This window comes from Fusarium coffeatum (assembly GCF_003316985.1).
Source record: "Fusarium coffeatum strain FIESC_28 chromosome Unknown BRIP53273_contig_61, whole genome shotgun sequence".
NCBI classification, from domain to species: Eukaryota; Fungi; Ascomycota; class Sordariomycetes; order Hypocreales; family Nectriaceae; genus Fusarium; species Fusarium coffeatum.
The window spans coordinates 156,599-171,229 of NW_022157857.1; the positions used below are offsets into that span (position 1 = coordinate 156,599).

At 49.8% G+C, this 14,631-nt stretch overlaps 5 protein-coding genes across 5 annotated transcripts; 1 reads left to right on the plus strand and 4 right to left on the minus strand.

The window, feature by feature from the left end:
• Window positions 1-329: 329 nt before the first annotated feature.
• On the plus strand, window positions 330-2,258 carry FIESC28_02822 (uncharacterized protein; the record flags this gene model as incomplete). Its single annotated transcript, XM_031156971.1, has 6 exons — window positions 330-505; window positions 554-916; window positions 964-1,071; window positions 1,139-1,373; window positions 1,446-1,701; window positions 1,753-2,258. 6 exons carry the CDS (start codon window positions 330-332, stop codon window positions 2,256-2,258), a joined length of 1,644 nt encoding a protein of 547 aa, XP_031018923.1.
• A 281-nt stretch (window positions 2,259-2,539) lies between these two features.
• Window positions 2,540-3,546, minus strand: FIESC28_02823 (uncharacterized protein; the record flags this gene model as incomplete). Its single annotated transcript, XM_031156972.1, has 5 exons — window positions 2,540-2,557; window positions 2,620-3,139; window positions 3,183-3,351; window positions 3,408-3,460; window positions 3,512-3,546. The coding sequence occupies 5 exons, from the start codon at window positions 3,544-3,546 to the stop codon at window positions 2,540-2,542; spliced, it is 795 nt and encodes a 264-aa protein (XP_031018924.1).
• Window positions 3,547-4,060: 514 nt separating this feature from the next.
• Window positions 4,061-5,881, minus strand: FIESC28_02824 (uncharacterized protein; the record flags this gene model as incomplete). The annotated part of the gene is made up of 1 exon (XM_031156973.1): window positions 4,061-5,881. The coding sequence occupies one exon, from the start codon at window positions 5,879-5,881 to the stop codon at window positions 4,061-4,063; it is 1,821 nt and encodes a 606-aa protein (XP_031018925.1).
• Window positions 5,882-7,284: 1,403 nt separating this feature from the next.
• On the minus strand, window positions 7,285-8,217 carry FIESC28_02825 (uncharacterized protein; the record flags this gene model as incomplete). The annotated part of the gene is made up of 1 exon (XM_031156974.1): window positions 7,285-8,217. The coding sequence occupies one exon, from the start codon at window positions 8,215-8,217 to the stop codon at window positions 7,285-7,287; it is 933 nt and encodes a 310-aa protein (XP_031018926.1).
• A 1,022-nt stretch (window positions 8,218-9,239) lies between these two features.
• FIESC28_02826 (uncharacterized protein) lies at window positions 9,240-11,999 on the minus strand (the record flags this gene model as incomplete). Its single annotated transcript, XM_031156975.1, has 3 exons — window positions 9,240-10,913; window positions 10,962-11,592; window positions 11,647-11,999. The coding sequence occupies 3 exons, from the start codon at window positions 11,997-11,999 to the stop codon at window positions 9,240-9,242; spliced, it is 2,658 nt and encodes an 885-aa protein (XP_031018927.1).
• Between the last annotated feature and the right edge of the window lie 2,632 nt (window positions 12,000-14,631).

A 14,631-nucleotide genomic window follows, 5' to 3' on the forward strand; every position in this document is an offset into this window, starting at 1 on the left:
GGATAAAGACTTGTCTGTCTTGCCACTGGACGTATTGCAGCTGAAGAATCTTCACGAGTTCCTCTTCCGGTAGTATTCCCCGTAGACCAGTCGTCCAGTGTTGGGCTATCCAGGTAACCGGCCCCACGGTTCACAAGCCGGCCAAGCATCCGATCAAGTTTCACTGACAAACGAGGACCTTGATGTTCACTTGACATCTCGGCCGATTAACAATTTGCCCCCACGCAGATTTTCTTTTCCGATGGGCTGGCTTCGTGATGCAGACTACATAACCACCCTCACATCCCCTCCTTGCTTACTGTTCCCTACCGAAGATCTGTATGTCCACCATGGCCCGCGTCAAGACCTTCTTCCAAAGCCGCAAGGCAGCCATGCTCACTGGCGCTCTCTTGTTTGTAGTCGCTGTTTCTGCGACTGCACCGGGAGCAGCTGCTAAGAGGCAGGCGAGTAAGACGGAGACGGGCTTTGAGTCTTTGACTGGATGTCATATGCATGGTCCTACACAGTAAGCTACTCCCCTTCAACACCCTGCAACATCTACTGACGGTCGCAGGTTCTGCATGGCAGGTTCAGACGAGTACCAAATCGTCGCAGAAGCTTCAGCGACAGCTACTCAAGACCTCCCATCTTCGTACACAGATTGTCACAACCATGGCTCAGACACGTACTGCATGAACCCAAGCGGCGGAGAAGTCCAAGTCCTCGGCGAAAACGCCAGCGCTACTCAGACAGCTGCTAAGGAGACGGGCTCTGCGAAAGCAGACAAGATCACTGCTGTGTCGGATTGTCATATGCATGAGACGTCTCTATACTGCATAGGCCCCAGTTCTTCGGAGTACTACGTCCAAACTACCATTACAAACACGGAAGAGTATCCCGCTCAATTGACAGGCTGCCACAGCCATGGCGACGAGACGTAGGTACACTTGTCCTTGGTATCTTGTATTGAAGCTGATCATTTAGATACTGCATGTCCGACGACGGTGAAGCACCAATCCTAGCAGCCGAAGACGTTGAATCCGGCGCCGCTGATCCCCAAGAGGAACACTGCCATTTCCACGCAGGAGTAGAGTACGTCTCCGTCCCTCACCCTCTCTACCCACAATAATCTCACTTCAGCATCACTAACACTTCCCAGACACTGCGTAGGCGGCGGTCATTCCGAAGGTGGTGCACGATCCTGCACCCGAACAGACAGAGACTACAAGATCGGCATCCGAATCGGCATGCTCTTTGTAGTCCTTGTCGCTTCATCAGTTGGTGTCTACGGACCTATTCTACTCTCGAGGTTTACGCCTGTTAAGTCGAATCTGTTCCTTATCGTGTTGAAGCAATTTGGTACGGGTGTTATTATCTCTACTGCTTTTGTCCATGTAAGTCCCCTACCCCTCTCTCCTGTCTTTACTTCCATGGGAGGTTTGGGGAACAGTCACTGACTTTTGCAGCTCTTCACTCACGCGACAATGATGTTCGGCAACGAATGTCTCGGCGAATTACTTTACGAAGCTACGACTGCTGCTATTGTCATGGCGGGCTTGTTCATCTCCTTCCTGATCGAGTTCCTTGTTCATCGCGCGATGCGCTGGCAAGCTAGCAAGAAAGCCGAAACGGATTCTGTTACTCTGTCGCCTAAGGCTGTTGAGAAGGCTGAGATGGCGAATATTAGTATCATGGAGGCTGGTATCATCTTCCACTCTCTGCGTGAGTTCTTTTCCTTGACTGGTGTTTGAGTCAATTGACTAATGGTGACAGTTATCGGTATCACCCTCGTCGTGGCTGGAGACTCTTTCTTCATCACCCTCTCAATCGTAATCATCTTCCATCAACTCTTCGAAGGTATCGCCTTAGGAACACGTATCGCATCATTAGGCTACGGCGCCATGCCCCTCGCTCTGGGCCACTCGCACTCCCACTCCCCCACACCCTCGGTCGAACGAACAGGAACATCTACTGTCCCACTCTGGAAGAAGCTCGTCCTGGCCTCCGGCTTCGCCATCATCACACCCATCGGAATGGCCATCGGTATCGGTGTTCTGAATGTGTTCAACGGCAACGATCCTTCTACTCTCATCGCCATCGGTACCCTGGATGCCTTCTCGGCTGGTATTCTTGTCTGGGTCGGTTTGGTCGAGATGTGGGCTCAGGATTGGATGCTTGGTGGTGAACTTAGTGATGCCAATGCGCTGACTACTACGTTGGCTATGTTTGGATTGCTTTGTGGTATGGTTTTGATGAGTCTGCTTGGAAAGTGGGCTTAGACCATTGGAGAAGAAGAGAAGAAGAGGAAGAAAAGTTCGGTCATTTTTATGCGATGGTGGTGACATTACACAACTCCTCACTACCATCGCGGCTTTGATACCACTCATTAGATTAGACATAGAGTAGCATGCTACACCATTCGCTTCGGCACATATACTTAACATAGCTTTCCCATCGCGAGACGTTACGCGACACACTCAACTCATCTCAATTGATCCCCAGTGATAGCGCCAGCTCCAACCCAGCTCAGCTCGACTTCTGCCTAGCATTCTGAATCCTCTTACTCAAACTCCCAATGCTAAAGAAAATCCCAATCACACTCTCACTGACCCATCTAGGCAGACAACTCAAGATCCAAACCTTAGTCGCCATACCTCCCGCATAGAACCAATCCGGCGTACCTCCAATCAACCCACCCAGATACCCCTCACCCTTTAGCGCAGCAGTAACAAGCTTCCTGGCATAAGTCTCAGTCTGCATCGTAGCAGTACGCTGACTAAACGTCAATCGCTGCTGAAAGAAGTCCTCAACAGGCTTGTACAGTGAGTTCTGGGGAAGAGACCGGTGTGTGCGACTGGCGATGTTGGAGCGTACTGTTCCGGTGACGGCGTTCATGACACGCACGTTGAAGGGCTTGAGTTCCAGGCGGAGGGCGCGGGACCAGACGTTGATAGCGCCCTTGGAGGAGGAGTAGATGGCGCCGAAGATGTAAGGAACCAAAGTGGAAGTGCTGGAGATGTTGATGATGAGACCTCGCGCTTCAATCAGAAGAGGTGCGAAGATTTGGACCATGGACATGGGGCCGAAGACGTTAACTTCGTAGGTGGCGCGAACGTCGTCAAGGTCCATATCCAACGCGGGGATGGTATGAGTTCGGCCGCTGGGAATGTCAGTGAGGTTCAATTGATGAGAGGGAGACGTACGCGTTATTGACGAGAATGTCGAGACGTCCTCCGGTGAGGTCAGAAACTTTCTGCATGCACTCTTTGATGCTCTTGGGATCAGTGACTTCAAGAGGGAAGCAGCTCATGCCAGGACCTTCAAGGTCCTTGATCATGTCTGTGTTTCGCACGGTCGCAATGACATGGCAGCCTTCATTTCATTAGCTACCCATTCTTCAAATTCCCGATGATTGACTGATGGCTGACCTTGGCGATTGAACTCTTTGGCGAGAGAGTGTCCAATGCCTCCAGGTGAACATCTACACTCATTAGCATTTGTTCACTCAGTTTTTCTGCAATGGAGTTCTTACCCTGTAATCAGGACGTAAGTCTTTTTCTCAACCATGATCCTGACAGTCGACGTTCAAGTAAAATTCCTCGGTATGTTGGAGAATTGATGTGTTGAAACTGCAATTGAAGGTAATTGAAGTTCGTTCAATGAGGAGAACGTTTGTTACATGTGAAGGTCGAATGCGCTGTTCGGTGAAATCCGCGGGTCCCCGCTGACCGAGGCCCGCGGGGTGCACAGCCACAGTGAGCGGCAACAAGCCACATTTCGCTGAGCAGCTGTACAGAAGATGCTTCAGTCTGTTGGCTCTCAACAGATGGCGTGTCGCTATAATAAATACAAGACTCTGACTCTTTCCTTCTTTTAAATTGGCTATCATTTTCACTTTTTCTTTTTCGACGCGACATGAAGATCGTCTTTCACGACTGATCGCGATCACCAAGCAATGGCAAGAAGCCACTCAAATGAAGCCGATCAGTCCCATCCCCAAGCACACCCATTTCAATCGCGGTCGCCGCGGACGGAGGTATGAACCGGCACTTCAGCACCAGTATTAAGCTTCCATATGCCCTCAGACAAGCCGAATGGTCGTCCACTCAGCCTTAGCCGTAGCATCATGTCCATCTTCCATACCGGCTCTCTCATAATCTTCCCACCAATATGCAGAGTCGCGCAACTTCTGCTCAAACTTATCGCCATCGGCAGGGACGTTCTTCAAAATGGCGTTCATAATCGCCAGGCCCGCACAGTCCTGGCGATTGTGATCTGGTTTGTGATATCTTGTAAAACTCCCAACGCGCACGAATTCTCTCAAGCCATCACCAGCTCGTGGTCGCTCTTGAACTACCAGGCCCATGGTCTTCGGATCTTTCCATATACTGAGCGATATTAGAGGTATAATGAAGCACGTTGGCGTGAAACTGTCGCACGATTCTAAAGGTGCCGTGATTAAGGATCGAACATCACCATGAACTCGTGGGTATGGCAATGGGTACATGAAGCCATCTGTGTACAGGTAAAAATATTGTTGGTTACTGGTGGCTTCAACGCCGTTTGGGTGGTACTCAGGGCCGTCTAGCTCTGTGTGTTTAGCTGGAATAAGAAGACCAGATATATCCAATGATGCTGATTTGGGAAGACCGTAGATATCGCTTCCTAGGAGCTCAAAGTTGATGTTACGCAAACATGCCACGGGACCTCCTTCGTCAGATACATCATGGTGCCAAACGTCAAAAGGCTCGACCGTCCATCGTATAGGTCCTGGACAGGCAGCCCATGACCATGAAGGAACGATGTTATCAGGACAACGATTGAACGATCCCCTGTTAACCTTGACGTCGTCTTCAATCCAACGCTGGGGGAAAATCATGGGTTGCCAAAGGAGATCTTTGATCCAGTGAAACCTCCGTAAGCCAGCAACATACTCAGTGGTTGGGTCAACCTTTCGCTCGACTTTTCGATAAGAGTAAGAGCCATTTCCCTCGGGTAGCCCGTTTTCACTCGAAGTGAGCAGGAATCTTGCGATGCCGGATACAGCGAGTAATCTATCTCTCTCGAATGTCAAATCCAGTCTCATGAACTGAACCACAAGATCTTGCCAAGTCGAGCTCTCGCTCTCTCCGTTATCAACGAGCATCTTTCGCCTATAGTCACTTCCGTGTGGAAGAAGCCCATCAGGTTCAGTCTCAGAGGATATTCTGCCATCACACTCCCAATACAATTGATCGTTCCCCAAGTGCAGGATCCTTGGCGATAGAAGCTGCTCTTGGAGCACCCATCCCCGTCGGTTGAGTGGCGTCTGACCAATTGTCTCACGCAATTCCCTATGGTCGTGGACAAACAAGTGTCGATCTGGAGGTACCAGGCCGTTTAAATTGTCAGTATTCCATCGGAGAAGAGCACGAGTGTTCCGAGGTCGTAGAAACCCATGAGGTGATTCCCAACCTATGCTGAAAGTGCAAAAGGCGTTTGCGTAGACCTCGATCATGGTGGCAGCTTCGTGAAGGAAATCATCCGCGGAATCTTGGAAGATGCATAGCGAGTCAATCCAAACATATCTGATGTCTAGTTTGCGGCAGAGGACAAAGACATCTTGGTAGCTGCGTGGCACGACGTCATCAGACTGGCCCATCTGAAAGGCGAGATAGTTGTTTCTAAGGAGACGGGGTGTGTCAGCTACCCATCGATGCGACAGTGCAACGTATTTGGAAAAGCTCTGGTGGTTGTTTGTCTCGACAACGGACCAGAATTGAGAGCCGTAGGTGTGAACGTCGATCAGTCGCGTAGGTATTATCGGATCGCTAACAGCACGTCTTTTTGCGACACATCTGTCACCCCCCTCACACATGGAGAGCCAGCCCTTGACTGTATTCACTGTTGTTTTCGAGCCCATGTGCCCCTCCAGAGGAATTCCAGCCACTACTTCTACAGGAGGTCATCAGTCACCTCTCATCAGTGTCCTTGAGGAAAATCACCTTGGAACCGCTGCTTCGTCGTTCTCGCGTAGGAAAATACTATGTTATCAGCGTCTCTTATATCCGCAGAGCAATTCAGCTCTATCAAGCCGGTGTTGCCCGTCAAATCGAGACCGTGGTGAAACGAGAGCCAGAACCCTGAGCGATTTTCATCATGATAGGAAGTCGCAGGCGAGTCCCTAATGTGACGCCAAACAACCCAACAGACTGGGCAGAAACTGTCAAGGGACTTGCAGAATGAATCCCATGATGAATGTATGAGTCCAGGGAGTTGCGGCAAGGTTTCTGGGATGGAGCTTTTGTCATTTCGGGCTGAAAGCCAGTCACGAAACGCAGTGACGCTACTACTGCTGGGGAAGTATTGATATCCATATTGGTCTTCCCATGTCTCTTTGAGGGTTTCTTGTTCGCGATGCTGTTTTGGGCGAATGTGGTGTTGTTCGAGAATGTGAACCAGGTTATAACACGGATCGCAAAGTGCCATCCTTGACTGAACGATCCAAGAGGTGGTGAAGAAGAGCGTTGGAACGCGGAAATGCCGAGCAGCTCGAGTGATATTTCGCATCCGCCTGAATGTTGGCTGCGGCCATTCCCCACCTCAAGGCGCACAGCTGACTACAGCTTCTCGAGGCTGACAGGGGAAGATAGGCCAATCAGAATCAGATGTCATTGCGGCGAACGTCGCATCATTTGCGGTACCGATCATGGGCGAAGGCATGCGACGCGATGGAAGCGCAACTTCAAGTTTGTGTTCGCGTTGTTAGATTGACGTCGGTGGAAGTTGAAGCGGGTGGGAGAAGAGATGGTGGGGCAATTTCGAGGAGAATGAAGCAGATAAGGAGAGGGAAGGCGAGGCCGTAGGTGAAGACAAGGAAGTCGCAGGACGGGAGACAGGAAATTGAAGGGGGTATTGCGACGAGGAAACTTTGATGTCGTTGAATGGTATTGCAAACCTGATTCGGGATGCGTTCACGCTTCGGATGGACGTCAATAAAAATTGGAGATTAAAGGAAGATGCGGATGGGAGACAATGCGAAGGGGAAGATAGAGAAGTGAAGGAGAAGATTCACCGACATCGTGTGGAAGAGAGGCCGATGCAAGAGATCAGGAAGGAAGGAGCTTAAGGCAGGAACTTGACGAGGAAGGAACCTGACAGAACAGCCACTGTACACATCAGCAACATCCCCTTCAATACGACAACTACAGAACGAATGAAACACAATTGTAAAGACTCAATATGTACGCTAAATGCCATCCGATATGTAAACGGCACACTATCCCAAACTCCAAGGCTAATACCTCATTCTATGTATCCCATTAATTACCTCAGCATCTCCCCGTTTGGCCGATACGGCGTCCCAGGCGCAGTCTGCGGCGAAACCATCGCCGAATCCCCCGCAGAAGAATGCAATCCATCTCTACTAAACCCATCCCTAGCATACGCATCAACAGGCGTAGACCCAGGCATCTCCACAGCAGCACTCGAAGTCCCATCCATCTCGAATATAGGCGCAGGCGCAGCAACAGCGTTGTCGGGGGGTAATTCGACAGGGCCGGCGTTGGGCTTGTATTGCGGTGTGTAGTAGCCTCCTGCATTGGGATCGGGTGTTTGCCAGCCGGAGGGTTTGGCTTCGCTGGGTGCGTATGGTGAGTTTTGTGTTTCGTAGTTGGGGAGCATTGGGTGGGATTCTTCGGCGTTCTTCTTGCGGCGGTGGAGCCAGAACCAGATGAATAGGCCTACGACTGCTGCGCCGCCTGCTGCTGCACCGACAGCCACACCGATCGTAGCGCCCGTTGTCAATCCCGTGCTTTCATCATCCGCAGCATCGGTTGTAGAAGCAGCAGCAGTATCACTACTCTGCGAAGCACTCTCGGTAGCACTAGCAGTAGCAGTACCACTAGCGGACGTCGTGCTCACACCATCATGCGCAGCCTGCTGGAATTCCTTTTTCGTAGTCTTCATAGGTGTTTGCGATTCCGAACACGATGTTTTCATCATATCGTACGTCCCATCAATATCATTAGGCGACTCCTTGCCAACACACGCTGCAGATCCAAGGATGAAGTCATTGTTGTAGTTTCCCAAGCCGCAGAGACAATAGTTCATTTCCTTCGAGTCGTTGCCGGTGCAGGAGGCGTCTGCGGCGTTTTTCTTGAGGCAGGCTTGGGCGCCCTTGGGGTAGAGGGAGAAGTCGTTTTCGAGAGCCAGTGTTGGCGTTAGAAGAAGAGCGAGGGTAAACCAGCGCGACGCCATGGCGGGCAGAGTAATTGGCTGGTAACGATCGTGTGTTGTTGTTGTTGATGGGAAAAGCTCAAAAATCCCTTGCTGACAGGTCGAACAAATTGGTGATATACCCGGTTTCAGCTCCAGCCACGGTAATCGCTAGATCTCGTAGCACCAGACCCAGTTAAAAAGTAACGCAATCAAACTCTAAAAGCGAATGACTTGTGTGAAAAAGCGAGTGTCGGATAATTAATTAGGTATATAGATGTTGTTTGAATCGATACTGAGTTGGAATAGGAGGGAAAAAAAGAGGAGAAGAAACAAAAAGAGGGAAAAAACAAGAAACACGGAAACTAGGCGGTACGTACAAACCCATCATGAAGTAATCGGAACACCACTCCCATGGATCTAATTTAATTGCGCTCGACGATCCTTTCGTCAGCACCAGTCCGGAACGAGTTTAAAACAGCCCCAGATGGTAAGATCGACCGCCCCATTAAAGCGCAGCACGGATTCATCTTAGACGTATCTGATTCGTTAAGAAAGTGCTAATAATAGGTGGACTGGTCGGATTGTGGCTTGTGATGCAGGGTAAGATGATGGGATTTATGGGAGTCATGGAATGGTAAGATGAAACCAGATGATGCTCCTGCAAGGCAGATTATCTTCAAGATCTTTTATTCCGAGATTGATGGGTTGGTAAGATGTTACAGCCCTATGGACACGGGAGGGGCTTGGCAGGGACGCTGATGCACATCATCTTTGACATATGCATGTTGGTTACATCTTGAACTCACTGATGATGCTGTCAGTCCGGAAGCAGCGATATTGCCGTACCACTCTTCGCCCTCCATAACAACTTTGCTGCACAGACGCAATGCTATTAAGGGTATCAATTCATTCATTATCATTCCCCAATTTTTAAAATAACATTTCCATCTCACATCATCATCAAGCGTTAAATCCGTGTCCACCTCCCTCACACTCATCCTCACCAATCCGTTCCTCCACCATCCTTCCTGTAATCCCCATCCTCCAAACCTACAACCATATCACAGCCGTCCAAAAACCTTTGCAAAGATCTCCCTAGCCTTCAGCAAATTCACCAAACAAATCCGCTCATTATCCAAATGCGCAGAATCACTACTCTGCCCACAAGGTAAATGCGCAGCCGGCGCACCAAATTCCTTCTCAAGGAATCGAATCGCGGGAATTGATCCGCCTTCGCGAATGTATAGTGGTTTGCGCGGTTTTCCCATCTTTGTCTTTACCGCTAGAGCATCTTCTTCGGATTTGGATTGGTCGGGTGTCTTATCGGGTGTTGCTTCGCCGGATGTCTCAAAGCAATCTTCCCACGTCTCCAAGATCGCCTTTTCAAGGGTCTGGAAAATCGCATTCGTAGGATCACCCAACCAAGGTTCTGCACGATTATCCACCGTGATAGTAAGTTGATTCTGCGACTCAAGCTGTTTGAATTCATTCTCAAGGAACTTTGTCAAAGCTTCAATCACAAGATCTACTTCCTGCCCCGGAACAACTCTCAAACTGATATGTGAGCTGGCGTGACTACTAACCAAACTCCCATCCGGTCCCGAAACTTTATACCGATGCAGCGTAAGATTCGGTTCGCGCCAGCGTGCCATGAGACTTTGCTTCAATCGATCCTCTGGTCCCTTCTCAGGATTACTCCGGATCAGAATCCGAGCGATATCATCGTAGCGCGCTTCTTCTTCTGGTGTAATAGGAAGAATACCGTCGTAAAAACCAGGGATTTGGACTTTATTGCCAGGACCTTTGAGTTTTCCCAGGATTTGGGTGAGGTCTGATAAAGGCTCGTTCATCATGTATGAACCGTCGACGCCGGAGTGGATATCTGGTCTGGGCGCGTCGACGCAGACTGTTGTGTGTAAAACACCGCGGAGACCATATGTCAAGCAAGGCACTTCGTCGTCGAGCCAGTAACTGTTGGCGAGGAGGATGTAGTCTACTTCGCCGATGAGATCCTTGTTTTTCTTGACGGCTTCTTCAAAACCCAATGATCCGAACTCTTCTTCGCCTTCGATTAGGAAGATGACTTCGTTTTCTAATTGTTGGTTCTCCATGAGATCGGTTACTGCGTATAGCGCTGCGATGATGGGACCCTTGTTGTCGCTGACTCCACGGCCGTACAAGTAGCCGTTGGTGCCCTGCATGGTAAATGGATCAGTCTCCCATTTACCCTTGCGACTATCGGCTGCGACGACATCGTAATGACCGTAGAAGAGAATGCGCTTTCGTGTCTCGGCAGCTTCTTTCTTAGCCGAGAACCTCGCGTAGACGACAGGATTGTGATGCTTCTCCGTACTAAGCAACTCAACATGTCCGCCCAGTCTCTTGAACAGCGCACCAAGGTACGTAGCGCCCTTGCGACAATCCTCCGCGAATTCCGGTCGTGAAGAAACGGTCTTGTATGATACGAAATCTCGCAGGGACGATAGCAAAAGGTTATCCGAAGCTTGCGAAACTTCCTTCTCTTTTGTGCCGCATTTATCGGTGTCGATGGACCACACAGAAATGTTATCGTCGTTCGCGCCCGTGATGAAGTATTGCTTGTTCCTGTAATTCGTCACAGCTGAGGCGAGGACCTTGCCCTGGTGAGCTTCCCATCGGAGAAGACACTGGTATTTCTGGGGAACGGCTCCGGAGGCGGCGTGTTGGTATTTGCCATAATGGGTTGTGCTGTATTTCTGCATCTCGTTAGCAAAATAGCATCATCTGCTAGGAGGAGTACTCACGCTGGCCCAACCATTAGTTGCCGCAGTCCACAAATACCCCCAACCCATTTGAATCGACATGATATCGCAGTCATGTGCCTTGATGACTCTCAATCGCTGCGCGGTATCAAGATCCCACAACTCAACGATACCATCAAGCTTGCCAGCGTACAAGAATGAGCTATCAAGTGCCATTGACAAGACTGACTCGCCATCGTCGGTGCCCAATGTCATGATTTCTTGTATACCGCCGCCAAGCTCTTCATCGTCCTCAACTGTATGTCCCAAGCTCCAAAGCTTGATCGTTCCATCGCCCGCACCGGAGATAAGGACATCGTCGTCGGTTCCAACATCGACGGTCGGACCTTTGGCCATGAGCATGCAGTATACATAACCATAATGCGCAAAGTTCCTGACACAACCAGAGTGCATCTCAAGAACATTATGTGCCTTGGGAATCAATCCCCATCGATCGTCGTTGCGTCGGGGTGTACTCGCGCCGCCGCCGACGGCCTTGGAATCGAAGAAGCGATGGTTTCGTCGGTCGGGATGTTGTTGTGATTCAGGCGACACTCTCGCAGTAACATCATTAAGCCCTACCCACTGAATAGTAGCATTCTGCGCACCAACATAAACCGTCTCATGCTGCGCACTATAAGCCGTACAAAAAATATCACCAACATCATACGATCCATAAATCTCGTACAATCTCGTCAAAGTTTTAGGATCCCAGACATTGATGATAGGATCTCCAGCACTGGAGAATAAGAGGTTTGCATCGGGTGATAGCGCGAGGGAAAGAACACTGCGCTTATGTGCTTGGACCCGTTTGACTTGTCGGAAGGTGTCGAGTGACCATGCTACGATTTCGCCGTCTTGTGTGCCGGCGAAGATGGTTTCGTGCTGAGGACTGACGGCGAGGGCGAGGATGGTGCTTGTGTGGGAGAGCGAGTGGACGAGGTCGGGGCTCGTAGCGGGATCTTCGGCGGCTTCGAGGGGGGAGAGGATGGGTGATGATGGGCCGGGGGACATAATCGGGGAGACGGTCCGTGAAGGCATTTCTGTGGTTGTTAGGTTGGTCGATTGACGATTGAAGGGAGGGGCAGAAGAGAGGAAGGAGGATGGGATGCAGCTTGATAAATGGATTGCGCTGCTAAGAAGAAGATTCCCAGTGGAAGGGGAGAAGCATAGAAGTTGTGATATCACCAAGTGGAAGGTAAAAATGTGGTGTTGAAGTTGTGATAAGGAAGGGAGTCAATGGCGGTAGCTCGAGTTCAGTGCCGAGACCGCTCACAAATTCGGCCCCAGTATGACGCGATCGCGCTGGGTCCCATTCAAGGGTCCATCCCTTGCGGCTGTCGCTCGCAACGCCAACAGCCCTAGAGAACAGGAACATGCTCTGAGTCAAATGGCGAGATAGAGGATGAGCATTCGCAATTAGGCTTTCTCAACGTTGAGAATCTTTGCTGTCTTCTTCCAATTGCTGTTTGGTAAAGTCAAAGGCAGCCTTCTGTCATGTCTGGGCTGTTATTGGTTGTGGCTGCGCCACTCGGACAGCCTTATGAGCTCACTAGCCACAATTTGTGTGGAAGCTACCCGGGACTAACCCTTCGGAGACATATTGATGGGGATTTGTAAGTCGACACACTTGTTTCTTGATGCAAGATGAAGCCAGAGTGTCAGAAGTGAGATGAGGTTGAGTGAGGTAATGAAAAGATACGAAAAGTTGCTTGTAATAATGGAGTTGACCGCTTGATCTTGATCAGGGTATAGTTGTAGAGGGTTATGCCGCTATCATCAAACGTTCACAGTGACATGAAGGGGATCATCACCAACAGGAAAGGGCACGGTGAAAAAGACACAGGGAACCATCAATAATAATTGCCAACTCACCATGTTCAGAAATCATCGTCTCTCCAGACAAACGCTTCTCATTCAAAAGTATCTTTGCGCAACCAACACAGCCATCGCCGTTCAGCAACGAAACGTCCGAAAACATCTTCACGTGGGTATAAACAATACAGTATCGACGAACAAAAGTGCAGAAGTAATTAAAAAGAGGAAGAAAGATGGAGTACCGTTCGGAGAATAAAGTAAAGTTACGACTACGGTCGAATAGCTAAGATAAGACATCCTTCCCCCCAAGCCCCAACAAACACCACCGGATGTAGCTTGTACCATCCCGTCCGTACCACGAGACAACTTTCAGGCATGGATGCTGTGTCTCGTCAGCCCCGAAAGTGTGCGACACCAAGAATAAACGTGTACGCATCTAAAGACAAGATCAAAGACATTGGCTCACCGATATTTAAGCCACCCCTGAATATGTAAATTGATCTGCTCTTTCAGCTGGGGTTGGCGATATCGGGGGACCGGGACGGCGCGGCGGACGGGACACACCAGCTGAAAGTGGGGGGTTGCAATCGCCGTTGGATCGGGATAAGGACCCTTGTTTAATGTCATGTCACTGCGATTCAGTCGGCGATTGTTTATGCTTGTTTATTTTTTTATTTCTATCTATTACACAGTAAAATCTTATATGTCCTGCTTCTTCATTCGGTGATGCATTGATTGGGATGTTCTTGAGGATAACGCGCCCGTAGTTCAGCTGGGGCATGATGTTTGATTGACGTCAATTGAACCCAACTCAAATTATGGCGTTTCTGCAGCGCATCGTACTAAAACCGATAGAGGAATGCTAACTTGGCGTTGATAGCTCATATTAATGGCAGCATCCGTCGGCGGAGAGGCAGTTATCGAAATCCAGGCTCAATGACAGCTTGTAAACGGAAGCTCCTTGGTAGACGTGTCCTCATCGTCGCCATTGATCGAGAGCGGCTGGGGGAGGATGTCGATAGGCTTGCGCCTTGAATCGCAAAGACGAGACAGCCCTTGGAGTCCCCGACCGCAGCTTGGAGGAGGAGGTTTCCAGCAGCTCCAGTGTTAGTGGGTACACGATACTGCGAATGTCATCCAAGCGCGCGACCTCGGGTCCACTGGTTGACTGTAGCTATGTTGGTGATTTGCTAATTGACTCGAGCTGGACTTTTATAATATGCTCCGAATTTTGCGGCATCGAGTGCTCGCAGCTCCTTGGATGACTCGAACGTTGCTACTAGAGCATCGATGTTAGAGGTGGTGTCTCTAAAAGCCAGCATTGCCTGAACAGCTAATACTGAGATCCGGCACTAGGTGCTTGGTATCATTTCGTATGGTTCTGCGGTTTTCTCTAGTATCATTGTCGAGACCGGTTATAACTCTTGGTCACTGACAGGCAAGCATGTGTACGCTCTTCGTGTTTGACCATGTGCATAAGTAAGGAGGATTCCAACATATACGCTTTTCCGCAATGTTCACAGGTGTGTGTTGGGGTTGGTGGTATGTCAGGATCATTTCTGATCCTTTCCCCCTTGAACGGACAAGTTATATATAAGGCCCATACACTAGTATGGACTAGAGCACCAGGCTCCTTGCACACCACGTTACGGGTTCAACGCGAATACATTGCATTCACCCTCAAACCCTGCCATTCGCGCGGCGAGGATTGTTAACAAAAACCCTAGACGTCGCAAGGCGGGATATATATATATATTGTATAGCTCAGCCGCGATTTGCTGTCTCACCCGATAGATCTCTTCTGGGATGTCGAACAGAGTATATATATAGCCATCGGGGCACCTTGGCCGTAGTA